The 21,445-nt window shown below is 47.9% G+C and overlaps 3 protein-coding genes across 10 annotated transcripts in view; 1 reads left to right on the top strand and 2 right to left on the bottom strand.

Moving 5' to 3' along the window:
* Positions 1-630: 630 nt before the first annotated feature.
* IK (IK cytokine) lies at positions 631-12,748 on the bottom strand. The gene is made up of 20 exons (XM_060143757.1): positions 12,592-12,748; positions 11,976-12,042; positions 10,551-10,643; positions 9,760-9,819; positions 8,771-8,938; positions 8,477-8,591; positions 7,945-8,015; positions 7,806-7,852; positions 6,754-6,917; positions 4,581-4,689; positions 4,194-4,233; positions 3,819-4,032; positions 3,551-3,569; positions 3,004-3,082; positions 2,664-2,744; positions 2,353-2,410; positions 1,421-1,509; positions 1,110-1,218; positions 902-936; positions 631-817 (listed from the first exon to the last, which is right to left on the bottom strand). Exons 1-20 carry the CDS (start codon positions 12,605-12,607, stop codon positions 790-792), a joined length of 1,662 nt encoding a protein of 553 aa, XP_059999740.1. The 5' UTR covers positions 12,608-12,748; the 3' UTR covers positions 631-789.
* A 107-nt stretch (positions 12,749-12,855) lies between these two features.
* On the top strand, positions 12,856-14,663 carry NDUFA2 (NADH:ubiquinone oxidoreductase subunit A2). The gene is made up of 3 exons (XM_060143776.1): positions 12,856-13,013; positions 13,135-13,241; positions 14,466-14,663. Exons 1-3 carry the CDS (start codon positions 12,913-12,915, stop codon positions 14,555-14,557), a joined length of 300 nt encoding a protein of 99 aa, XP_059999759.1. The 5' UTR covers positions 12,856-12,912; the 3' UTR covers positions 14,558-14,663.
* A 79-nt stretch (positions 14,664-14,742) lies between these two features.
* Positions 14,743-21,445, bottom strand: part of TMCO6 (transmembrane and coiled-coil domains 6) — a 36,804-nt gene continuing 30,101 nt past the window's right edge. Inside the window, exons 1-12 of one of the 8 annotated variants that reach the window (XM_060143764.1) lie at positions 20,027-20,193; positions 19,780-19,892; positions 18,134-18,249; positions 17,844-18,027; positions 17,481-17,585; positions 17,219-17,304; positions 16,870-16,986; positions 16,542-16,653; positions 16,241-16,427; positions 16,003-16,097; positions 15,424-15,591; positions 14,743-15,173 (exon numbers count right to left, since the gene is read on the bottom strand). In XM_060143764.1, the coding sequence (XP_059999747.1) occupies positions 15,060-15,173; positions 15,424-15,591; positions 16,003-16,097; positions 16,241-16,427; positions 16,542-16,653; positions 16,870-16,986; positions 17,219-17,304; positions 17,481-17,585; positions 17,844-18,027; positions 18,134-18,249; positions 19,780-19,892; positions 20,027-20,111 (1,482 nt within the window). In that variant the 5' untranslated portion in view covers positions 20,112-20,193 and the 3' untranslated portion in view covers positions 14,743-15,059. Of the gene's footprint in view, positions 15,592-16,002; positions 16,098-16,240; positions 16,428-16,541; positions 16,654-16,869; positions 17,005-17,218; positions 17,305-17,480; positions 17,586-17,843; positions 18,028-18,133; positions 18,250-19,779; positions 19,893-20,026; positions 20,194-21,445 lie in introns of those variants that run through there. The other 7 variants (XM_060143768.1, XM_060143765.1, XR_009539595.1 and 4 more) reach the window with 7 other exon arrangements.

Here is a 21,445-nt window from a genome sequence, read left to right as displayed (position 1 = left end):
TGAGTACCAGACCAAAGTGCTGGCAATGAGCCAAGAGGAAGAAAAGGGTGGGGATGGAGTGATTTGGAGGCCAGCGATCCCACCCTGGGCCTTGGCAAACTTTCAGTGTGTTGAAGGGCACTAAACTCTTCTGGTCTAGGACAGGGATTCTCCAAGGCACTTCCCCTTCAACCAGGTAAGCAGTGATTTGTGCTTGGAATTACTAAAGATCCCAGAAGGGCATAAATTTGTGAAGGGTTTCTGTTCCCAGGAGTGTTTCTCATCAGGTGCCTTTACCTAGAGCCCAGTCCTGCACAACCTTGGGATCAGACTGGCAGCCCACTGGGCTGACCCTAATTCCCAGGGAACCTCTGCCCTAAGACTAGGTCCCCGGATGGGCCCAGATGAGTCTGATATTTAAGACCAATCATCCTTAAGTTTCTCTATCCACCTCTTGCCTGACAGTGAGGGTCATTCTTCCCTCCTCCATTGGGCACCCTGGCTAGTATATGTCCTGCTTAGGAATCTAGAGCCACAGCTCAGGAAAGGACTGAGCTGACTTTCTCCATGTGATTTTTATACAATCACATGTATATGGAATTAGTAGCCCTCTTGGTGCATCTGGGCCCTCAACATAGAGAAGATAAGAGAGCAGGTTAACCAATTTTAATGGAACCAAAAGATTATACAATGAAATTTTATATACATTCACAAAAAAAAAAACATCGTGCAACTTTTTTTGGAATTGTAGAAAGCGAGCAGTGGAGAGCACATCCTTGTGGAGATTATTCTTGGGGTTGGAACCAGAGATTAGTATTTTGGTCTTTTCACTTCAACCCTGCAATAGAAAGAGAAATGAGCATAAGATCAATACACTAAGCAGTTCTCACCAGTCTCACAGAGGAAGAATGCTGCTGCTCACCCATCGGCTTCCATCTTCTTCCTCTTCTCAATGATCTGCAAAAAGAAGTTATAGTTGATGGTTATGCTGCCAGTCTAAGCTCACCTGAGACCCAAGGCTGACCTCTCTCCTACTTCCATGGCTCTCTGACCCACTGCCTGTTCCTGAATCTGTGGGCCAGTATCTCCTCCCAGCTGAAGCTCTCCCACCCAGAACCAGTCCCACTTACCGCACTAATCTTTTTCCATTGGCGATCAAGCTCTGCTTTGTCATTGGTTTCCTTAAAGCGCCTGGTTTTACGCCCTTCAGACATCTTGATGCCATACTGAAATGCAGCCCTGAGGGAAAAAAAGGGCAGTTGAGGGAAGAAGGCATCCGAGGTTGAATAGCAGTAGCTAGGTGTTCCCAGGAGACCCGGTGAGCAGAGAACCGATTTCAGAATGTTTCAGCCAGACTACACCCTCTAATCTGCTGTGGGCTAGTCCACCCCCACCACCATCCCTCTCCTCACTCTTAGCTGTATTTAGTACCAAAACTCACTTGGGCAAAGCCTCCTTGTTGTTCATATACTCGCTGTATTCCTCCTGGGTATCAAAGTCCCAGCGGCCTAAAGGGCCTTTCTTGTTACCCTGTTGCAGGACAGAATGGGGGGCAGGGAAGGAAAAGATGTCAGTGGAAATGAGATTTTAGCCCTTGATTAAAGCCAGGCTCTCCCATAATCCCAGGTTTTATCATTCATAAATCCTACCCTAATAAACAATAATAAATGTTAACTGTGTACTTACTATGTGCCAGGCATCATTCTGAACACTAAACATGTATCTTATTTAATTCTCTCAAAAACTCTATTAAGAGAGAACTATAGTTCTCTCCATTTTTCTAATGAGGAAACTGAGGAAAAAGCAGTAAAATAAGTTGGCTTGGTCACAAAACCAATACCTGGCAGAGCCAGGGTTAAGCAAGGCTCCAAGATAGAATTAAACCATGCTATTAAGCATTGCAGTACAGAGAAAACAAGGAAAAGTATATGACACTTCTTCACCCTTAATGGTGTTAGTGTTTGTTGGTGTTTTTGTTCTTTTGTTTTTGTTTTAAGGCTTAGAGGAAAATGTCAATCCTGGCTAGAATAAAACTCAGTTTGTTTGTTTGTTTTCCAGTTATTTTCTAAAAACTGAAATTCCTTCTTCCCTTTCTACATGTGCACTAAAGGCCTGCTTACTCCCTAAGATGGAAATCAAAGCCTGGCACTTTACAGAAAATAAAAAGTAATATATTTATGGCCCTATCTCATTTTTTGACTTTGTACAGATGCTTTAAAACAGTCAAGCTGCCCAGGACCCCACAATGCTGCTGTTCCTATTGCTGCAGCTGAAGGAAGATGAGGCCCAGGAAATAAAACAGATCATTTGGGAGGAGGGAAGGGGATATGCGCTAAAGAGTAACTGTCCCCACCCATCCTTCCAGCTCCACACCTGGTCCATTTTGCTATAATCCACCTCCTCGTCACTGTCCACAGCCATGTCATCCATCCTAAAGAGAAGCAACAGTTAAAGAGATGGTGCAGACCCAGACTCCTATGGTTCATGCAGAAACCTACCACTAAGAGGCTATATGCCTAGGAACAACCATCCCTCCTAGGCCTCCCACTCAGAGCCTAACAGAATACTTTACCCAGTAAGAAGTACCCCTGGGTCCCAACAAATCAAATTTACACCTCACTCCCCCCCCCCACCTTGTTCTGCAATCATCCCAGCCTCCTTCTTTGTAACAGAGTCTCACGTACGTGGCTGGGTAGCACTCAGCATAGCTATTGGACATGCCAAAGAAATCTCCCAGCTGCTTCTTGTCTTCTGGCTTCTTCAGCATATGTTATGTTAAAGAAAATAATTCTCCCAATAGCAGAAAAACTTCAAGCAGGAAGGGCCAAGGGCTAGAAGCCCCAACATGAAAACTCTAAGGAGAGGGCTGTGAACATGAATGAGTCCTCTGAGAAAGGGGAAAGTCATGACTTCATCCTTGTCAAAATTCAGCACAAAAGGGAAAGAGCAAGATGGGGGCGGGGAGGTTGTGGGGAAGCAGGGAGGCAGGTGGAGTTGGAATGAACACGCTGAAATAAAGGATATGATTCAGTGCCTTCCCAGCCAGCAGATCCAGCAAACTTTTCATTGATCGACTTGATCAGCTCCTTGGCGGATCCGGGTCCTGGGCGAAAGAGAACTCTGTTCAGACTTTGAAATAAGGAGCTTACAACCTCTTCCCCACAACACACTTCCCACCTGTGCCTTTCACAACAACATTTTTTAAGCAACAGAACCCTTTAGCTAACAAAGTTTTAATCAAATTCCAATTCAAAATGAGCTACTCTGCTTGAGATGCACTAGTGTGCCCAGAATACTGTCCACTCAACCTGCCCCATGTCTTCAGAACCCCACAGCTGGGAGAATTATATCAAACAGAGCAAATATGCCCTGCCCTTGCCCAGGAAGACAGACAGAACTCCAGACTCATCTTCTGTCTATTCCATAAAGCAAGACACGGATCTTCCGAGAACCCAGAACTAGGAAGTCCCCCAGTGCCCGCCTTGGCAACTCTGAGTTCTGGGTCAGACTCTCAGCCCAGAGGAAAGCAGCACTGCCAGAGCCAATGCAAGATGCCATGGCTAAAACTCACCTTTGTCAACATCCATGGGCTGGAAAGAAAACAGAAACTGAAGTGAGTGTCACCGGGAGGGATGCCCACTCATCTCTCCCTCAAGTTTGAATCAATTCCCTACCCTACCCCCTGCCCCCATTTCCAGGATGGTTCCTACCCTGGATTAACTGACCCAGTTGCTGCTGTGAAACCATGAGCCACCTACATAACAGAGGGGTTCTGTACCTGGTTGGGCAGCCACAGAGATGGGCAGCTCCGCCACCTAGTGCCCGGGACTACATCTCACCTCATCGTCCACTTTTGGCTTCTCAAAGTAGCTGTGCCTCTTCTTCTCTTCTTCTCTCTCTCGGTCCCGCTCCCGCTCTCGATCGCGTTCTCGCTCTCTGTCACGGTCTCTGTCTCTCTCCCGATCACGCTCCCGTTCCCGATATCTCTCCCGCTCCTTGTCTCGAGGTGTCTTGGTTGTGGAGGGCACATAATCCCCAATGTCTTCAAATATACTAGGAAAACAGAGATCCCTAGCTGACAAGGTCACACAAACTTCCATTTCCCCTGGCCATTTCTCCAGATTCTCACACCAAGGCCTCCCCCAAATGCCAAAGACAGGAAACCCAGAGGCCCTTCCTCCCTCAGATCAGGGGTCAAGGGCTACGATACATACTTCATGTCAGCCTCAGGGGGTTTCTTCTCTTCCATTTTCCCTGTAACATAAAGAAAGGAGTGAGGAAGACACTCCTGAGTTATTTCCCACTCGGCCTCACCATGCTTTTCAGTTCTCAATGCCCTTTTAAACATCTTCTGTTTAAAAGATGGGACAACAAAAGCTACCCCATACTCCCCCTCCTCAAGCCTCAAAACTAACCACTGCTTCCTGGGTGGGTCAAGCAGACAGAACCTGGATGTAACCATCCCTTGCTAATGCTCCACTGCTCCCATTTTTCTCTGGTCCCCAGGAGCCTCCCAATGTTCTGGAAGCTCCAGGAGACCTTGGTTCCATCTCAGATGCCCCTCCAGGGGTAAGGTTTCTCTCCCTAACTCTCCAGATTACCTTTATCTTTCTTTTTGAGCTTCTTGTTGCGGGTACCCTGCCTCAGGTAGGAAAGGATCTGGGTGAGCTTGCTGATGACAATGTCATTTGTGGTCAGTGTGGTCTGGGCCTGAAAACCCCCAAGGAGCAAGAATGTTATCCCACTGAGCAGGACTCTCTTCATTTACTCATTCATTTACTTAACAAATTAACAAATTAAAGGATAAGTGAGAAATAAGTAGGTGAAGACAGGGAAAGGAGGTGTTGTAAAAAGGATATTCCAGACAGATGAAACAGCATACAATGGCCTGGGTCATAAGTAAATCTAGTACATTCAAGAAAGCCAGGATGACTGGAGAATAAACTGGGAAGCATGGTAGAAAGAGGCTGGAGAGGCCAGGAGTTACAGAGCCTCACAAGCCATGATACAGACTTTGGCCTTGGGATTCCCTGGTGGCGCAGTGGTTAATAATCTGCCTGCACGGGTTTGAGCCCTGGTCAGGGAAGATCCCACATGCCAGGGAGCAACAAAGCCCGTGCACCGCAACTACTGAGCTTGCGCTCTGGAGCCCGCAAGCCACAAGTACTGAAGCCCGCGCGCCTACAGCCCGTGCTCCGCAACAAGAGAAGCCACTGCAACGCGAAGCCCGGGCACCACAATGAAGAGGGGCCCCCGCTCACCGCAACTAGAGAAAGCCTGCACACAGCAACAAAGACCCAATGCAGCCAAATATAAATTAATTAATTAAAAAAAAAAAAGATTTTGGTCTTTATCCTAACACTAAAAAACCATCAAGGGGCTTCCCTGGCAGTCCAGTGGTTAAGAATCCACCTTCCAATGCAGGGAACACGGGTTCTATCCCTGGTTGGAGAAGTAAGATCCCACATGCTATGGAACAACTAAGCCCCTGCGCCACAACTACTGAGCACGTGAACCACAACTATAGAGCCCATGTACTGCAACAAAGATCCTGCAAAACTAAGACCCGATGCAGCCAAAAATAAAAGAAATAAATAAATATTTTTTTAAAATAAAGAAACCATCAAATCTTCTAAACCGGGGGCAGGGCACATATGGGAAATCTCTGTACCTTCCTCTCAATTTTGCTGTGAACTTTTTTAAATAATTAATTAATTAATTAATTTCTGGCTACACTGGGTCTTTGTTGCTGTGCGCGGGCTTTCTCTAGTTGCAGCGAGCGGGGGCTACTCTTCATTGCGGTGCGCGGGCTTCTCATTGCAGTGGCTTCTCTTATTGCGGAGCATGGGCTCTAGGCGCGCAGGCTTCAGTAGTTGTGGCTCGTGGGGTCGAGAGCGCAGGCTCAGTAGTTGTGGCACACGGGCTTAGCTGCTCCGCGGTATGTGGGATCTTCCTGGACCAGGGCTTGAACCCATGTCCCCTGCATTGGCAGGCAGATTCTTAACCACTGCACCACCAGGGAAGCTCTGCTGTGAACTTTAAACTGCTCTAAAAAATTACCTTAAAAAAAAAAAAATGACAGTAGTGAAGGCAGAAAAAAAAAAACCTTCTAAACCATGATGAGAAAAAGTCATGCTGTTAAATGATCACTCTGGCCATGTGTAAAAATGATAATGGAAAAGGGCACGGAAAGATGTGGGGAGTGGTAACGGCTAAAGAGTACAGGGTTTCTTTTTGGAATGATGAAAATGTTTTAAAATTGATTCTGATGCCGGTTGTACAATTCTATGAAAATACTAAAAGCCACTGAATTGTACACTTTAAAGGGGTGAACTGTTTGGTATGTGACTTACATCTCAACAATACTAAAAATAAATAGAATATTGGAAGGGAACCACAGTGGAAGTGGGGAAACCAACTAGGAGCCCCTTTTAATAGTTCCAACAAGAGATGATGACTTTTTTTTGGCCATGCTGCACAGGATGTGGGATCTTATTTCCCCAACCAGGAATCGAACCCATGCTCCCTGCATTGGAAGTACAGAGTCTTAACCACTGGATCACTAGGGAAGTCCCAAGAGATGATGGCTTAGACTGGAATGTTATTGTGTTGTTGGTGGAGATAGAAAAAAATGAATGGATTCAACTGAGATTTAGGAGGTTAAAAGGTGGGCAGGACTTGGTTAAATGTGGTAGATGAGGCTCAGGGCAGAAGTGAAGCTGATTCCCAGGTTTGAGGCTCACATAGCAGGCTCTCGGGACTTGGGTCACTCACCTCCATGGTGGGGCAATCAGCTTTGCTGCGGATGAGAGTAGTGGGGATGTCAGTGTCAGCATACTCATCATCCAGGTCTACCACATAGGCCATGCGGCCTGGAAGAAACAACTCATTCCGCTCATATGCTTTGCTCTTGAAGAGCATGCGGTAAACATTTCGGCCTACAAAAAAGAGAAAGAGCAGCAAGTAGCCAGTGAGAAACTTCTACAATAACAGCTACTGTTTACTAAGTGGTTACTGTGTGCCAGCCACCATGCCAAGTGTTGTGCTTGCTTTGCTTCATTCAGTCTTCACAACAGCCCTGTGAGGTGGTCATTATTATCTCCTTTTAGCTGATAAAAATACTAAGGCTGAGAAGTAAGGGTTTTACTACCACTTAAGTCATATGACTATTGCAAGTCCTATAGCTACTAAGCGACAGAACAAAGAATGGGACTCCGGCCGTTTAACTCCAAAGCCTGAGCTCTTATCCACCCTTCCTACATTGCCTTCTCAAGGGCACTATGGGCACTATGTGCCTAGCATTGTGAGGAAGAAGGATGAAGTTTAAGGTAATACTGATGAAGATGGGAAAAAATAGCTCTACTATATGCTCAGTGTGATAGGCATGTTGCCATGTATTATTTCTCTTCGTCCCAGTAATCCCATGAGGTGAACGTTAACCCCATTTTTGCAAGTGGACAAACAGAAGATGAGAAGTTAAGTTGGTTGCACCCAAAATCACATGCTTAGTGTGATTTCATTACAGGATTCAAATGCAGGTTTCTGAATTCTGAGTTTTTAATCATCAACCATGCTACCTCCCATATGGATAAGCCCAAATCTGAAAGAGCTTCCAACCTAACTGAGGGGACATTAGTAACATATATGAAATAACTAAGTCTACATCTGAGTTCTATTAGAGTATTTTGTGGGAAGTAGCTGGTTTGGGGACAAAAAAGAGATAAAAGTAGATTGAGGGAAAGGGGAAGCATATTCCATCCAGAGCACTAAATTCCTTACAATTCCCCTGGAATGCAGAGCCACTAGTGTAGAAATTCTGTACTCACCCAAACGTGTTTTAAATTCTATTTTATTTTCAGGATCCTCATCTTTCCTGAAAAGACAAAAAGAACATTTTTGCTAAATGTGTTCCTACTTTTGGCCCCTCCTTTCTAAACTCTCAAGCTCTCCCTGATGTTTATTTACTTGGTTTCCTTCTGGGGCTTTTCCATCAGTTCTTCCTCCTCTTTCTCTTTGCTGGCAATTTCAGCTCGTACCTAACAGGAAAGCAAGTAAGGTTTAGACATTTATTCACTTTACATATCCTTACTGAACACCATTATACCACACTGTGCCAGGAACTAAGAACTCAATACTGAACAAAACAATATAGTCCTTGCCCTAATGGAGCTTATAAAAAGAGAGACAGACAAATTAAACGATTAAACAACAAAGTGTGATAACTGCTGTAAGTAAAACAGAAGAGCTATGCAAGGGTGCAGGTAGTGGGAGGTGAGGAGTGGGGAGACTTAACAATACACAGGTGATCAGGGAAGGTTTGTTTACCCAAGAAGATAAAACTGAGGCTGAGACTTGAAGGATGAATAGCAATTAGTCCTACAGAGGGGACACTGTTAGTTCTTCTACATGGTCTGAACTAACAGCAGTCTCCCTCCTCACCCCAAAAGGTGAGCATTCAGCATGCTAGTATTACTCTCCATCTACCAACAAAGCTCACCTTCTGAAGCAGAGCAAAATCCAAGCCTTTCACCAAATGGGTGTGTTCCATGTCACCACCCAAAAATTTGGACTCCTGGATCAACTGTCGTCTCTTCTCTGCAGCTGATTTGTCCCTGTAGAATGAAAGAGGCCACATAAGAACCATCCTTTGTGGGTGGCAAGTGCCTCTTGAAATGGCTTGGCATGGGGAAATGGCTTTCCAGAGCAAGGAAAATGTGAGGAAGAATTCATACTGCCATTGTATGACTTTGCAATGCTGAGGGAACCATGCCCTGGCCCACTCAGTACTCACGCCTCAGCAGTGGGGCCCACAGCCCTGTAGTTAGCTGTGGTGCTGATCAGCTCAGTTTCCTCATAATCTTTGTTCACTCCATCCCGCCGTTCCTTGGCACGGTCCCGGTACTTCTCTGCTAGTTCTCTTTCTCTCTCAATTTCTTGTTGGCGAAGTTTGGCATAATAACTGTGACCAGGGAAAGGCAAATGTGTAAGGCTCAGCAGAACTGTTCCTGCCTGTTTCCCTATACCTTCACCCAACTCTCTATGCTGAAAGCTCATATATATCCTCATAGAACTGCTGGCCACCTCTTGATATTCCTCAAAAGCAGAACTACAGCATCTCCCAGCTCACAGATACACTGTTCTAATGCCACCATAGTATACTCCATCTGTCACTTCAGAATCCTTTGATGTCACCTAACTCTACATCACCGAGTCTCTACAAGTATGAGACTTTACCATACGGCAACCAGGAAGTCTGAGTTTTTAATCACGTTCCAAATATCACCTGAAAATATATCATTCCTTGCCAGTCCTCCTCAAGAAAAGAGAAAAAAGCAAAGTACCAGGTCTAGGAAGCTTAGTACCATATAAATAATAGCAATGACAATGATAACTGACGGCAGCCAAAATTAACTGGGTGGTTACTATATGCCAGGCACTGGTACTAAGTGTTTACATGGACTATCACAGTTGATCCTCGTGACAACCTGATGACAGTTATTATCACTATCTTGATTCCACCCATGAAAATACTGAGGATTAGAGAGGTTAAACAAAATGCCCACGGCATCCAGCTAGAAACTGGTAAAGATGAGATTAAAACACAAGCTGACTCCAAAGCCCTAAACAGCCATTCTAAATATCATTCCTCTCCACTATGAAAGCAGAGACTCTCAAGACAAGAAAGGAAAACCTCAGTCTCTTGCCTCATAACTAGCCCCTACTCCTTTTCCCCGAACAGTATCCACCATAAAACCCAACACTCTTCCATCCTTCCTTTACCTTTTCTTTTTTCTCCTTCGTGCAGCTGGATCTTCATCCTCATTGTACTCCCTTGGCATCCTAGAAAAGAAAGAAATTCACTGATTGCAAAATATTGCCACAGCCCCAGAAACCCCAAGAAGTGGCTTTGAGGACTGAAGAAAGGCTTAGAATACTGACCACAGCAATACCTGACCAGTTTCAATCAGGCAGAGATCCATGTCAATATTTGTAGGTGAGTGGTTCTCAAGCTTTAGAAAACATCACAACCACCTGAAGGACTATTAAAATTATATATTCTCAAATATCTGCCCTAGAATTTGAGTCCGTGGGGCTAGAATGGACCCAGAAATCTACTTATTTAAGCACCAGCAGCAACTCTAGTACAAATGGTCCATGGAACATACTCTGAGAAAAAATGAGATCCCCATGGGACTTCCCTGGTAGTCCAGTGGCTAAGACTCCATGCTCCCAATGCAGGGGGCCCAGGTTCAATCCCTGGTCAAGGAACTAGATCCCACATGCCGCAACTAAGAGTTCACACGCCACAACTAAAAATTCTGCATGCAGCAACTAAAAGATCCCGTGTGCCACAACTAAGACTCGGCACAGCCAAATAAATAAGTAAATATTTTTTTAAAAATGAGATCCACACAGCATCCCAGTCTTTCCTGGAGCTTCAATCTCAAAAGGCAGGGAATCAGAACCATGGACCTCAAAAGAGAACTAGCTTTCCAGTTCCTAAGATAACTAGTTCAATAAATTTTCCATAGGAAGGAGATGGGAAACAGATTGGATCACCCAGAACTTACTCATGGTGACGTGACTTAGAGGGTGGTGCAGAAGCAGGTGCAGCCCTTGGGGTCATGAGAAGTTTCCTGAAGTCTTCATTGGTGAGTTTTGATCTAGAGGGCGAAAATTTTAAAAATTAGTACCCAATAAGAATTGGAAAAGGAATATGTAAAAAATATGGTTCACTTTACTAGAAATTAGAGAAAAACAAATTAAAACAAAGAACATGCCACTTTTAATGCATCAGACTGTTAACGATTAAAAAGTTTGATAAATTGGACTTCTCTGGTGGCACGGTGGTTAAGAATCCACCTGCCAAAAAAAAAAGGTTTTCCCTGGTGGCGCAGTGGTTGAGAGTCCGCCTGCCAATGCAGGGGACACGGGTTCGTGCCCCGGTCCGGGAAGATCCTACATGCCGCGGAGCAACTAAGCCTGTGTGCCACAACTACTAAGCCTATGCTCTACAGCCCGCGAGCCACAACTACTGAAGCCCGCGTACCTAGAGCCCGTCCTCCGCAACAAGAGAAGCCACCGCAATGAGAATCCTGCAACTGCAACAAAGAGTAGCCACTGCTCGCGGCTACTAAAAAAAAAAGTTTTATAAATCAAGAATGAGTGAGAGGATGGGACTTCCCTGGTGGCACAGTGCTTAAGAATCCGCCTGCCAACGCAGGGGACACTGGTTCGAGCCCTGGTCCGGGAAGATCCCACGTGCCACTGAGCAACTAAGGCCGTGCGCCACAACTACTGAGCCTGCGCTCTAGAGCCTGCGAGCCACAACTACTGACCTCGCGTGCCTAGAGCCCGTGCTCCGCAACAAGAGAAGCCACCACAATGAGAAGCCCGCGCACTGCAACGAAGAGGAGCCCCCGCTTGCTGCAACTAGAGAAAGCCCTTGTGCAGCAACAAAGACCCAATGCAGCCAAAAATAAATAAATTACTAAAAAAAAACCCAACACAGGTGGCAAAGTTGATATATAGACAATATATCACCGATTAATTTTAATATTTTAATTCACAAAGCAATGATGTATTTTACTCAGATATGAATGTGTGTACACAAATGCATTTAAAAAGAGTAGGACAAAAAGATAAGTGTAAAAAGGTAATGGTGGTTACCTCTAAGAAAGGGGATGGAATTGGGGATGTTATCAAAGACAACATTACCCTTACTCTGATGTTTTAATTTCCTACAAGAATTAATTCCTATATAACGTGTAATTAAACATCAATTTTAAAAACTAGCACTCTCCCTGCCATAATTTCCCCTCTAATACTCTTATGCAGTTGGCCTGATCCAGTTAAAAGTTCACAAAGATAAAGAGCAAGCGGTATGATTTTTTGGTCATCCTTGCTGACAAGACATTCAGAATTCTTTCACCACCACCACCACCACTTTACTCATTACCCAGCTCATTCCCATGGTTCTACATCAAAACACTCACTGGTGGAAGGAGTGAGGATCGTCCACATCATGGCCATCTGGGGCCAAAGGGTTGGAGAACGGCTCGCCTAAGAAAAGGAATTGATGTTAATTTAATCAATCTCTTTAGAGTCAGGTCTTGTGCAAAGGTTGGGGATCTACAGACGTCTTTTCCTGTAGTTGAGTTGCTCACAATCTAGTGAGGAAGAAAGGCAAGAACATCGACACTGACAATACAGGGTAACAAGTGCTGAAGTAGGAAAATTCAAGGAGCTATGGGAGCTCAGAGGAGGGGGCCCCTAAACCAGCGCTGGAGGATCAGCAAAAACTTCTTGAAGATGACACCTAAGATACTACACGAAAGATAAATTTACGGAACCAAAAATTAAGTGACGGGGTCTGGGGGTGGTTCACAGATAAATCTCATCTGTCGTGGGTTGGGGCAAGGACAAGATTGAGGGACAGTCTGGAGCTGCCCGGCCTCGCTCGGGGCCCAACTGCTTCGCCAGGCTACAAGCGCCACATCCCGGCCCGCCTCCACCCTCGCGCACACAGCCGGCTTAAATTCTGAGGCCAAAATAACGCGCCAAGTGTCCCGAGTCCCGCGGGGAAGAAAGGGCAGATGACCCGAGCCTTACTATCTCGCTCCGGCATTTCGTCCGCGGTATTTCAACCCAGCAACGACCAAGGACCCTACAACAACACAGCAACGACAGGCGACTGCCCACAATGCACCTCAAGAGTCCACCCACAGTGCCTTTCGCGTCCCAGCTTTTCCGCCGCAACAGAGGGCGGAGAAATCCGAGTAAGAGTTGACCTGCAATGCTTTTATGGCATTGGCTAAACTTGGCCCCGCCCCTTACGCCAGCCAACCTATCCCGGGGCTGGAGCGTCCGCGGCTGGTCTGATAGGATCACTTGGCCGGAAGGTCTAGGGCGGATGGTTTGGTATTAGCCGAGATGGCGGCTGCTGCAGCGAGTAGGGGGATCCGTGCCAAATCGGGCCTCCGTGAGATTCGTATCCACTTATGCCAGCGCTCGCCCGGAAGCCTGGGAGTCAGGTGAGGCGCGGCCCGGTGAGGCGGCGGGCTTCGGGACGCCGGGGTCACGACCTCGACCTCCCGGGTGTTTGAGGAGGCCCGCGCCCACACCGCACGCACGGTGCTCTTTTCGGCCTTGCAGGGACTTCATCGAGAAACGCTATGTGGAGCTGAAGAAGGCGAACCCCGACCTGCCCATCCTAATCCGCGAGTGCTCCGATGTGCAGCCCAAGCTTTGGGCCCGCTACGGTGAGCAGAGGACGCCGGGGACCTGAGACCCCGGTGGAGGAACAAGGGTTCGAGAAAAGAAAGGGCCGCCCAAGGTCACACAGAAACCTATTCAGGAACTGAATTCGGACTTGCTGTTGACCTCGTTGCAGATAAGGAAATATACATTCGCAGGGTTACAGGATGCTTTGTGTCCCCATAACATCTATGTGGAGGCGGGCCCCGTCCTGCATAGGGATCAGGAGCTGTCGTCTTTGTAATTCAGAACAGGCTTCAGATAGGGGAGAAGGGATGCTGGTCCAGTCCATCAGTGTAGGTCCTTCCAAATTGTGTGGTCAGTGCCGGTCCAGACAGAGTGTGAGAATCTCAATAGTAAAAATCTAAAATAATGACTGTGTTGAGCACTTACTGCTAGGCCCTGTGCTGAGTGCTTTCCTGCCTAAATCTCATTTAACCTTAATTAATATGAGGGGTGAATTCTTTGGTTATTCAGCTAGTATGTATAACAGGGTTGAGCTTCTACCTCTGTTCCCCCTTCCTAGACTGCACTTCTGCCAGACTTCCATGGCTGGCTCTTTGTTATAATTCAGACTCCTCAAAAAGGCATTCCCTGGCCAGTTATGTAACATTGCCCCTTTACCCTATACAATTTTACCACATACTTATTAATATATTACCTATGTGTCATTTTACCACAATTTGAAAATTACTGTCATGTTGTCTGACACATAGTGACACACAATAAATATTTATACTTACTGAATAATGGTATTTTTAATCACGGCTTTTAACTAAACCTCACCCTAGCAATGTCTGGAGGACGGCAGGGAGTCACACCCAAGGCAGATAGATCCATTATAACAGTGGACAACTGCAGTATGCCATGCACTAAACATTGTTTGGAGGAGGAACAAAGGTTTTCCTCCCAAAAGCCAGTAGACTAGAGAAGGAGATGGACACAAATAACTTTAGTTTAGATGAACAATGGGAGCCACTGAATGGGTACCATTAAAAGGCAGGCTCATGTAATACACTGCTCACAATGGTTAATAATAAATGCCTACCATGCCCCTTAAAACATTCCTGAAACACTTTCCTTCCCATTATGACCGCCCAGAATCAGCCGAAATTCTACTACCCTTCCTATCCTACCAAGACTGTAAGTTGAAGACAGAGACCTTTTATTATACTTTGGTAGCCTGTACAGTGCAGAGCGGATACTTAATCACCTCCCTCTCTCTTCAGCATTTGGCCAAGAGAAGAATGTCTCTTTGAACAACTTCAGTGCTGATCAGGTAACCAGAGCCCTGGAGAATGTGCTACATGGCAAAGCCTGAAGCCTCCACTGAGGATTAAGAGCAAGAGCCCCAGAGCCTGAGCTCTGCTGGACTGAGTACAATGTGGAGAAATGTGTTCTGTTCTTTATAAAGCTTGTGCTGAAAATGCTGTCTCAGGATGTTCTGTTTCTTATTCCACCGACTACCCCTTATTGTGCAATCAAATGAGGCAAAGCAGCTGAATATAAAAATAAAACTTATTTTATTCCATCCCATGAAAAGCCACCAGCTGCTGAAGAAAAAAGAAAGAAAGAACAAGAAAAAAGGAGATTCTATGGACCCAGATTAAGTAGGCCACGTGGGTTCCCTCTGGTCCTCCCGCCTGGACATTGCTGGGTAAAACAGGAGGAGCTGGGATCCAGAGATCTTGACTTAGGCTTAGGTGTGGGAGCAGAGGGCATGATGTCATTATGGTTCTAAACCTCCCACAGGGGCTCTGTGGGCCAGGAAGCTGGGGAGTGGGGGAGATGAGGAGTGGAGTACATGACTTTGAGAAGTCAAGTCACCCATGAAGAGCTGTCTGTTGGAGAGCATGCACACGATCCTGGAGCTGTGCTACCTCCTCATGCCTTTGTAGGGCCTGCAGCCCTGACTGCTGCAAGAAGGCCTGGGCAGCCTGAGAGCAGGGAAGAAAAGGATTCAACACTGGGTCCCTCAGTGCTAACACGCAATTACCACAGCCTTATGGGTTAGCCCACCTCTTCTTGGAAGAATGCATTCCCAACAAGAGTATGGAAGTTCGGACCTGGAGCCCACATAGGCTAGCCAGGCCCAGAGCAATGACTAAAGTTACTGGAAGGAAAGGGGCCATGGTGAGACCAGAGGCTTCAGAACAGAAGGACTGGGGACTAAGGCCAGAAACCCACCCCTGGCTGATAGAGGAACAGCAGTTGCAGCAGCTCCAAACTCTGGCCTACTACTTCAGTGTCAGAGAAGGCCAACGTGTCCAGCAAGGAGGAGAGCAGGGGCCCTGGCCACAGACGCTGACAGTAAGCAGGACCTTTCTCTGCAACGTTGCACAGAACCGTGAGCACCTGCAGACAGATATATGTACACAGTCCCCACAAACGATGAAAACCAAAGATTTTAACGATAGCTTCTGTGGAATGCTGACCACATGCCCAGGCACTGTGCCAAGCAGTTTTATATGCATATTCTGTAATCCCCTCAGCCACCCTCAGGTAGGATTACTATTCCCAATTATAAATGAGGAAACTGAAGCCTAAGGTGGTTAGTTGATTTGCCCAAGGTTAGTTACTAGTAAATTACAGTTTAGGGACTCACACCTAGACTGTCTGGTCTATGACTGATGGTCTGGCCCTGAAGCCATCCATACCACACCACCTGCCAGCTCTCAGCTAAGGGTACTTCTGAGGGCTCAGGGCTGCTCCCACTGTTTACACTTTGGCCACCAGACCTTGGACTCAAGTGACCCTAATACCTACCAACACGCTCACCACATTAGATACAGACAACAGGTGCAAGAGGGGCTCAATCAGATCCAGGGAGAGCAAGGAGGTGCAGAAACTAGGACTGTTTGCTGGAAGAGAAAATGTCAGGGTGAAGTTCCTCCAACTGGGGCATGAAACCAACCCACTCCCAATCCTACCCTTGTCAGCCCAGGCCATGAGGAATTATTCCCAGTATCTAAAGGCCCAGGCCTAGGCAGATTATGGTGCTTACCAGTGAGGTTGTTAAGGAGCCAGAGGCCCTCAGGAAGCAGGCTGGGCTGTTTCTGGAGGAGGAACTGCAGGAGGATAAATAAGGCTGCCACAACACGCTCATCTCGGAGCTGCAGTTGCCCTCCCACAGCCTCTGCTGCTGCCTCTGTTAGCAAGTTGCTTAGACACCGAAGCACAGGGCATGCCAGCTGCAAAGACGAGTTAGGGTTCAGGTTTAAGGAGGAAGGGGCAATCTGCACACTGGAGCAGGAGCTGAGTAAAAAGAAAGGTCACCCAGAGGTTGACCTGTCCTCTTCACCTACCAGCTCCAGTCCTGCATCCTCAGTTCTCTGGACAGCCCCAGCCAAGTCCAACAGCAGCAGCCCCAGGGTGGACAGAGCACCCTGGGTGATGAGCAGGGCATTGTTGACCTGGCTGGGCAATAGGAAGCAAGTAGTCACTACTCGGTCAATCCTACCTTTAAGGTGGCAAATGGCCTAGGTCTGTGGGTTTCCTGAGCTCCAAGAAGAGAGGACCATAAAACAAGGAAAACTCACCACAACAATTCCAGAAACCAAAGTTCAAAAACCTGAGTGTCATGGAAGGAAGCCCCAGGGGAGGTTTGTGGCACTTCCCCAATTCGCCTATTACCTGCAGATGATGTAGTGAAGGCACCAGGCAAACTCCACAGCTACTCCGAGGTTCAGCTTTGGGCCAGGTTGCAACAGTTGCAGCATATGTTGTGGGAGAGTGGAGCCCAGGACAGAGCTGTCAGTAGAAGCAGAGCTGTGAGTAGGAACCACAGAAGGCAAGATGCCAGTCACTCTTCCCAAACCCTGAGAGCAGGTGGGAAAGCATCCAATCCCAAGGCTCTTCCCAGTCAGGCACATGGGGTTGAAATGTGCAACAGCTTTGGAAACAAGATTCGATCAGGCATCAGGGGCTACACTACCAAGTAGGTCACACCTGCCTACACATCTGGAGACTCAATTTTACTTACGGGATGATCTTCTCTGGAGCTTCCTTAGCCTGCAGAAGCTGGGACAAGGCATATCCAAGAGCTTCCAGCACAGTCAGATGGGGAGACTAGAAGCAGACAGAGTAGGGATCTGACTCTGGAACCTAGGCCATAAGATTTCCTGAGACTTTCAACCCCTTAGCACAGGGCAGAGGCTGGAGCTGCCTACCCAAAGCAGGTGGGGCATGTGGAGAGACGTGAGGGGAGGGGTGCCCAGAGAGGAAGCAAGGAGGTGGATACTTACCTGGATGCAGGCAGCCAAGGCCGGAACAATGCCCTGTGGCAGGAGCTGCCTTCTCACAGCCTCACTCTCCACAATCAGGTTACCCAGTGTATACAGACAGAGCTCCTGAGAGCAGGACAACAAAAGCACTGGGCTTGGCCTGTCTCAGGCCAGGGTGGGGTAGGGGTGGGAGTGGGGAAGCTGGAGCATACCTGTCCTTGAGGATCGGGGCACAGGGGAATGGGAGATGATGGGTGTGTGTATGGCTGGGGGCATCAGGAGAAACAGGTTTTCCTCTTTTGCCTACCTGCCAGCTCAAACTGGACCCAAAAGCACAATTTTTAAATCCAAACCAAGAACAAGGTAGGAAGGGGCAGGGCTTACTATAAAGTCTGAGCTGTGACCGGAGAGGTAGGTGAGAAGGTAGGAAGTGGCTGGCAGGCAGGCCTCAACTACTGCAGACTGCTCAGAGTGAGAGAGCTCATGAAGGCACCGAGCCGCCTCAAGCTGCAGCAGGGCCTGGTTGCTGGTCAGGAGCCCGACTAGGGTCCGAATGCTGCCCTCCAGCCTACATGAGTGAGCACCAGAGCCCTGCTCAGCCAGTGGCCCATCCCCCCCACACTCCTGTCCACCCCTCAGAGACCCAGCCACACACTCACACCACCCGCACTGACCTGATGAAGGTCTGTTGCGTCTCAGGGCGCTGCAAGCCTCGCCGAAGGCTGACCAGAGCCCCCTCTCTCTCCTTTTCCTCTGTCCCCCGCTGGGCTAACTGCAGGAACTGCTGGATCTGGAGCCCAGGGCAGGGAGAAGAGAGATGGCAACATATAGTTGCCAGAAAGCAAGGCATGAGTTCTGCTCTGCCCACTTCAGCTGTGAGCCCTTCAATATGGCACTATTCCTAGAACTCATCATTCACAGTAATATGGCCAATAAGTGTCAACCTTGCAGTAGAGTGGACAGAAGAGGGAATCAGAACTGGGTTTAATACAAGCCCTGCCACTTACGCTACAGGGGACTAAACCCCAGTTTCTCACCTGAGAAAAGAGCATAACATCTACTCTGCCTTTTTACTGTGTTATTTCAAGGATAACATTTAAACCTCTCAGCCTGACACAACCTATCCCTCTAGCGACTCTCCCCATGCAACCGACACTGCAACAACACTGCGCATCACATGACGTGTTTTTTAATGCTTCCAAGCTTTCGCATAATCTATTCTTTCTGCCTGGAATACCCTTCCCAGGTCCTCCACTTCCTTTAGATTTCTGCTCTCACTGCCTCTGGGAAGTTAGCTCTTTCTGGCTCCCTTTGGAAGACTCAGGGGTTTCTAGTGTGCCTCATGTTTCCTTCATGACAGGTAGGAGCACATCTGTCTCCTTCAATGGGTTGTGAACACGTCAAAGAAAGGGACTCTCTCTTCATCTTTCTGTACCTCAGTACCCAGCATAGGTGCCTTGGTATAAAGTAAGCACACAATGAATAAATGGTATAACCTAGGTATAAGTACTTTGTAAACTATATATGTAAACATAATATAAACAGGGGATACCCAATGCTTGCTGAATGAATAAATGAGCTGAAAGAAATTCTTTCGTTCACTTATTCCATAAATACTGAGCATCTACTATATGCCAGATACTGCATAGGCATCTGAGTTTTCAATGGTGACAAATAAGATAAGGTCCAGGTTCCTGTGGATTTAAAGTCTAGTTGGAGAAACGGTAACAAGCAAACAATTAGTATGATTAATACTCTGCAGACCCACTTTAGATGCAGCAAATGCAAAGGCCTTGAGACAGGAAAGAGCCTGGTATATTGTTCCAAGAACTGAAAAGAGGACAATTTGTCTGAAATGAGTGAACTGATAAGGTTGGAAGTAGCAGAGGTTAGACCATGCTGGACTGTGTAGATCACAGGAAGGATTTTGGTCTCTGTGTTTTTAAAAGACGCATCTGACTGATGTATAGAGAATTAACTTGAGGAGGCAAAATTTCTGCAGATGACCTGTTAGGAGGCTGCTGTTAAGTATTCAGAGAAGAGGGTGGTGGCGATCGTGATGGCAACGCCATTTAAAAGACTCCACAGCTCTTTAGGAGGTTAAAAAAAAAGTGGGGGGGGGAGCTAGGACTTGATGATGTATTGATGTGGGGATGAGGGATAGAGTTGTCGAGGATGATTCCCTGGTTTCCGGCTTGGCCCACTAGACGGAAGGAGGTATTGAAGGGACCAAGTTCAGGTTTGGGGGCGGACCTCGAGTACAAGAGAAGGTATTTGCCGCTACCTGGTGTGGATCTCACCAAGCACCCTGCCCCCTCACCTCGGCTTCCCCGAAGATCATGGCCACACATCCCTCCTCGGCTTCCTCCAAGGCTTCGTCTCTCAGCAGCCTCTTGCTGACCAGCTGCTGCTCTCTCCGTGCCTTCCGCAGTGCTGGGAGCAAAGGAGCCGCTAGATCATGGGAGGGGCACCCAGGACCCAGAACCCATCTCCAACCCTGGAAGCCTCCTCACCCCTACTCCGACCGCCATACCCTCATCCTCCCGTGTTCCCTCGCCCGCCCGCACCTGCCTCCCGCTCCCGCCGGCGGCACCGTAGCTCCTCCACCCCGCAGCATAACGGCTTGAGGCGGCCCCGCTGTCGGCTCCACATGCTGGAACTGGAGTAAACCTGCACCAGAGAGAACGCAACAGGGCCCAGGAGTCTAGAAGATGGTACGGACTGCGCAGCCGCAGCGTAGAGCGGAAGGGGAGGTCCAGTGGGCGGGGCATGACGTGAAGTGAAGGAGGGGCGGGACGGGGCGGGACGGGGCGGGACGGGGCGGGACGGGGCGGGGCGGGGCGGGGCGGGGCGGGGCGGGGCGGAGCGAAGGTTAGAGGAGGAGTGGGATCTCTAGACGAACGAATTCCAGATAGCTGCCCCTTCCCTTGGCCTCCGGCTTCTCGGCTTCCGATCTAGTAAAGGAAGTAACCCAACCTCGACCCGGACAGCCTCAGGCCCCTAGCGTCACCTTCCACTTAGCAGACACAACCTACCCACCCCTAACAGATTCTAAACGAACATTCAAAACTACCCCGAGTTCTAGGAAGATGTCGAACGCCATTTCACTAATAACACGGCTCTCAGTGATGAAAGCTGGCTAACCCCTGGAAGTGCATTACCTTATTGAATGTTCGCCATGACAATTATCCTCATTTATCAGGTGAGAAAAAGGAAACAAATTCAATTATGTGTCACTGTTCTGGGTAAAAGTGAACCGCAAGGGCGTCCCTGGTGGCGCAGTGGTTAAGAATTTGGCTGCCAATGCAGGGGACACGGGTTCGAGCACTGGGCCAGGAAGATCCCACATGCCAGGGAGCAACAAAGCCCGTGCGCCACAACTACTGAGCCTGTGCTCTTGAGGCAGAGAGGCACAACTACTGAGCCCACGTGCCACAGCTGCTGAAGCCTGCGCACCTAGAGCTCGTACTCCGCAACAAGAGAAGCCACTGCAATCAGAAGCCCGCGCACCGCAACAAAGAGTAGCCCCTGTTCGCTGCAACTAGAAAAAGCCCGTGCACAGCAACGAAGACCCAACGCAGCCAAAAATAAATAAATTTATTAAATAAATAAAAATTTAAAAAATACTTTAAAAAAGTGAATGGCATTATTTTCAGGATAAAGTAGTTCTTTCATCAAATTTTGAGCGCCACTAATCTAGTAGGTACTGGGGAAACTGGTGAATTAAAAACTGTTCTCCAGGGGCTTCCCTGGTGGCGCAGTGGTTGAGAGTCCGCCTGCCGATGCAGGGAACACGGGTTCGTGCCCCGGTCCAGGAAGATCCCACATGCCGCGCAGCGGCTGGGCCCGTGAGCCATGGCCGCTGGGCCTGCGCGTCCGGAGCCTGTGCTCCGCAACGGGAGAGGCCACAACAGTGAGAGGCCCGCGAACCGCAAAAAAAAAACACAAAACCAACAACAACTGTGCTCCAGGGAATTCCCTGGCGT

Source organism: Lagenorhynchus albirostris, chromosome 3 (genome assembly GCF_949774975.1).
Source record: "Lagenorhynchus albirostris chromosome 3, mLagAlb1.1, whole genome shotgun sequence".
Lineage (NCBI taxonomy): Eukaryota > Metazoa > Chordata > Mammalia > Artiodactyla > Delphinidae > Lagenorhynchus > Lagenorhynchus albirostris.
This window is presented reverse-complemented; position numbering and strand designations above follow the sequence as displayed.

Coding starts and splice junctions, on each gene's coding strand:
- IK (XM_060143757.1), bottom strand. Junction 937..1,109: donor AATGGAAAAAGATTAGTGCG/GTAAGTGGGACT, acceptor TTCTTTTTGCAG/ATCATTGAGAAGAGGAAGAA. Junction 818..901: donor AAGAAGATGGAAGCCGATGG/GTGAGCAGCAGC, acceptor TTTCTATTGCAG/GGTTGAAGTGAAAAGACCAA.
- NDUFA2 (XM_060143776.1), top strand. CDS start 12,913: ATGGCGGCTGCTGCAGCGAGTAGGGGGATCCGTGCCAAATCGGGCCTC. Junction 13,014..13,134: donor CCCGGAAGCCTGGGAGTCAG/GTGAGGCGCGGC, acceptor TCGGCCTTGCAG/GGACTTCATCGAGAAACGCT. Junction 13,242..14,465: donor CAAGCTTTGGGCCCGCTACG/GTGAGCAGAGGA, acceptor CTCTCTCTTCAG/CATTTGGCCAAGAGAAGAAT.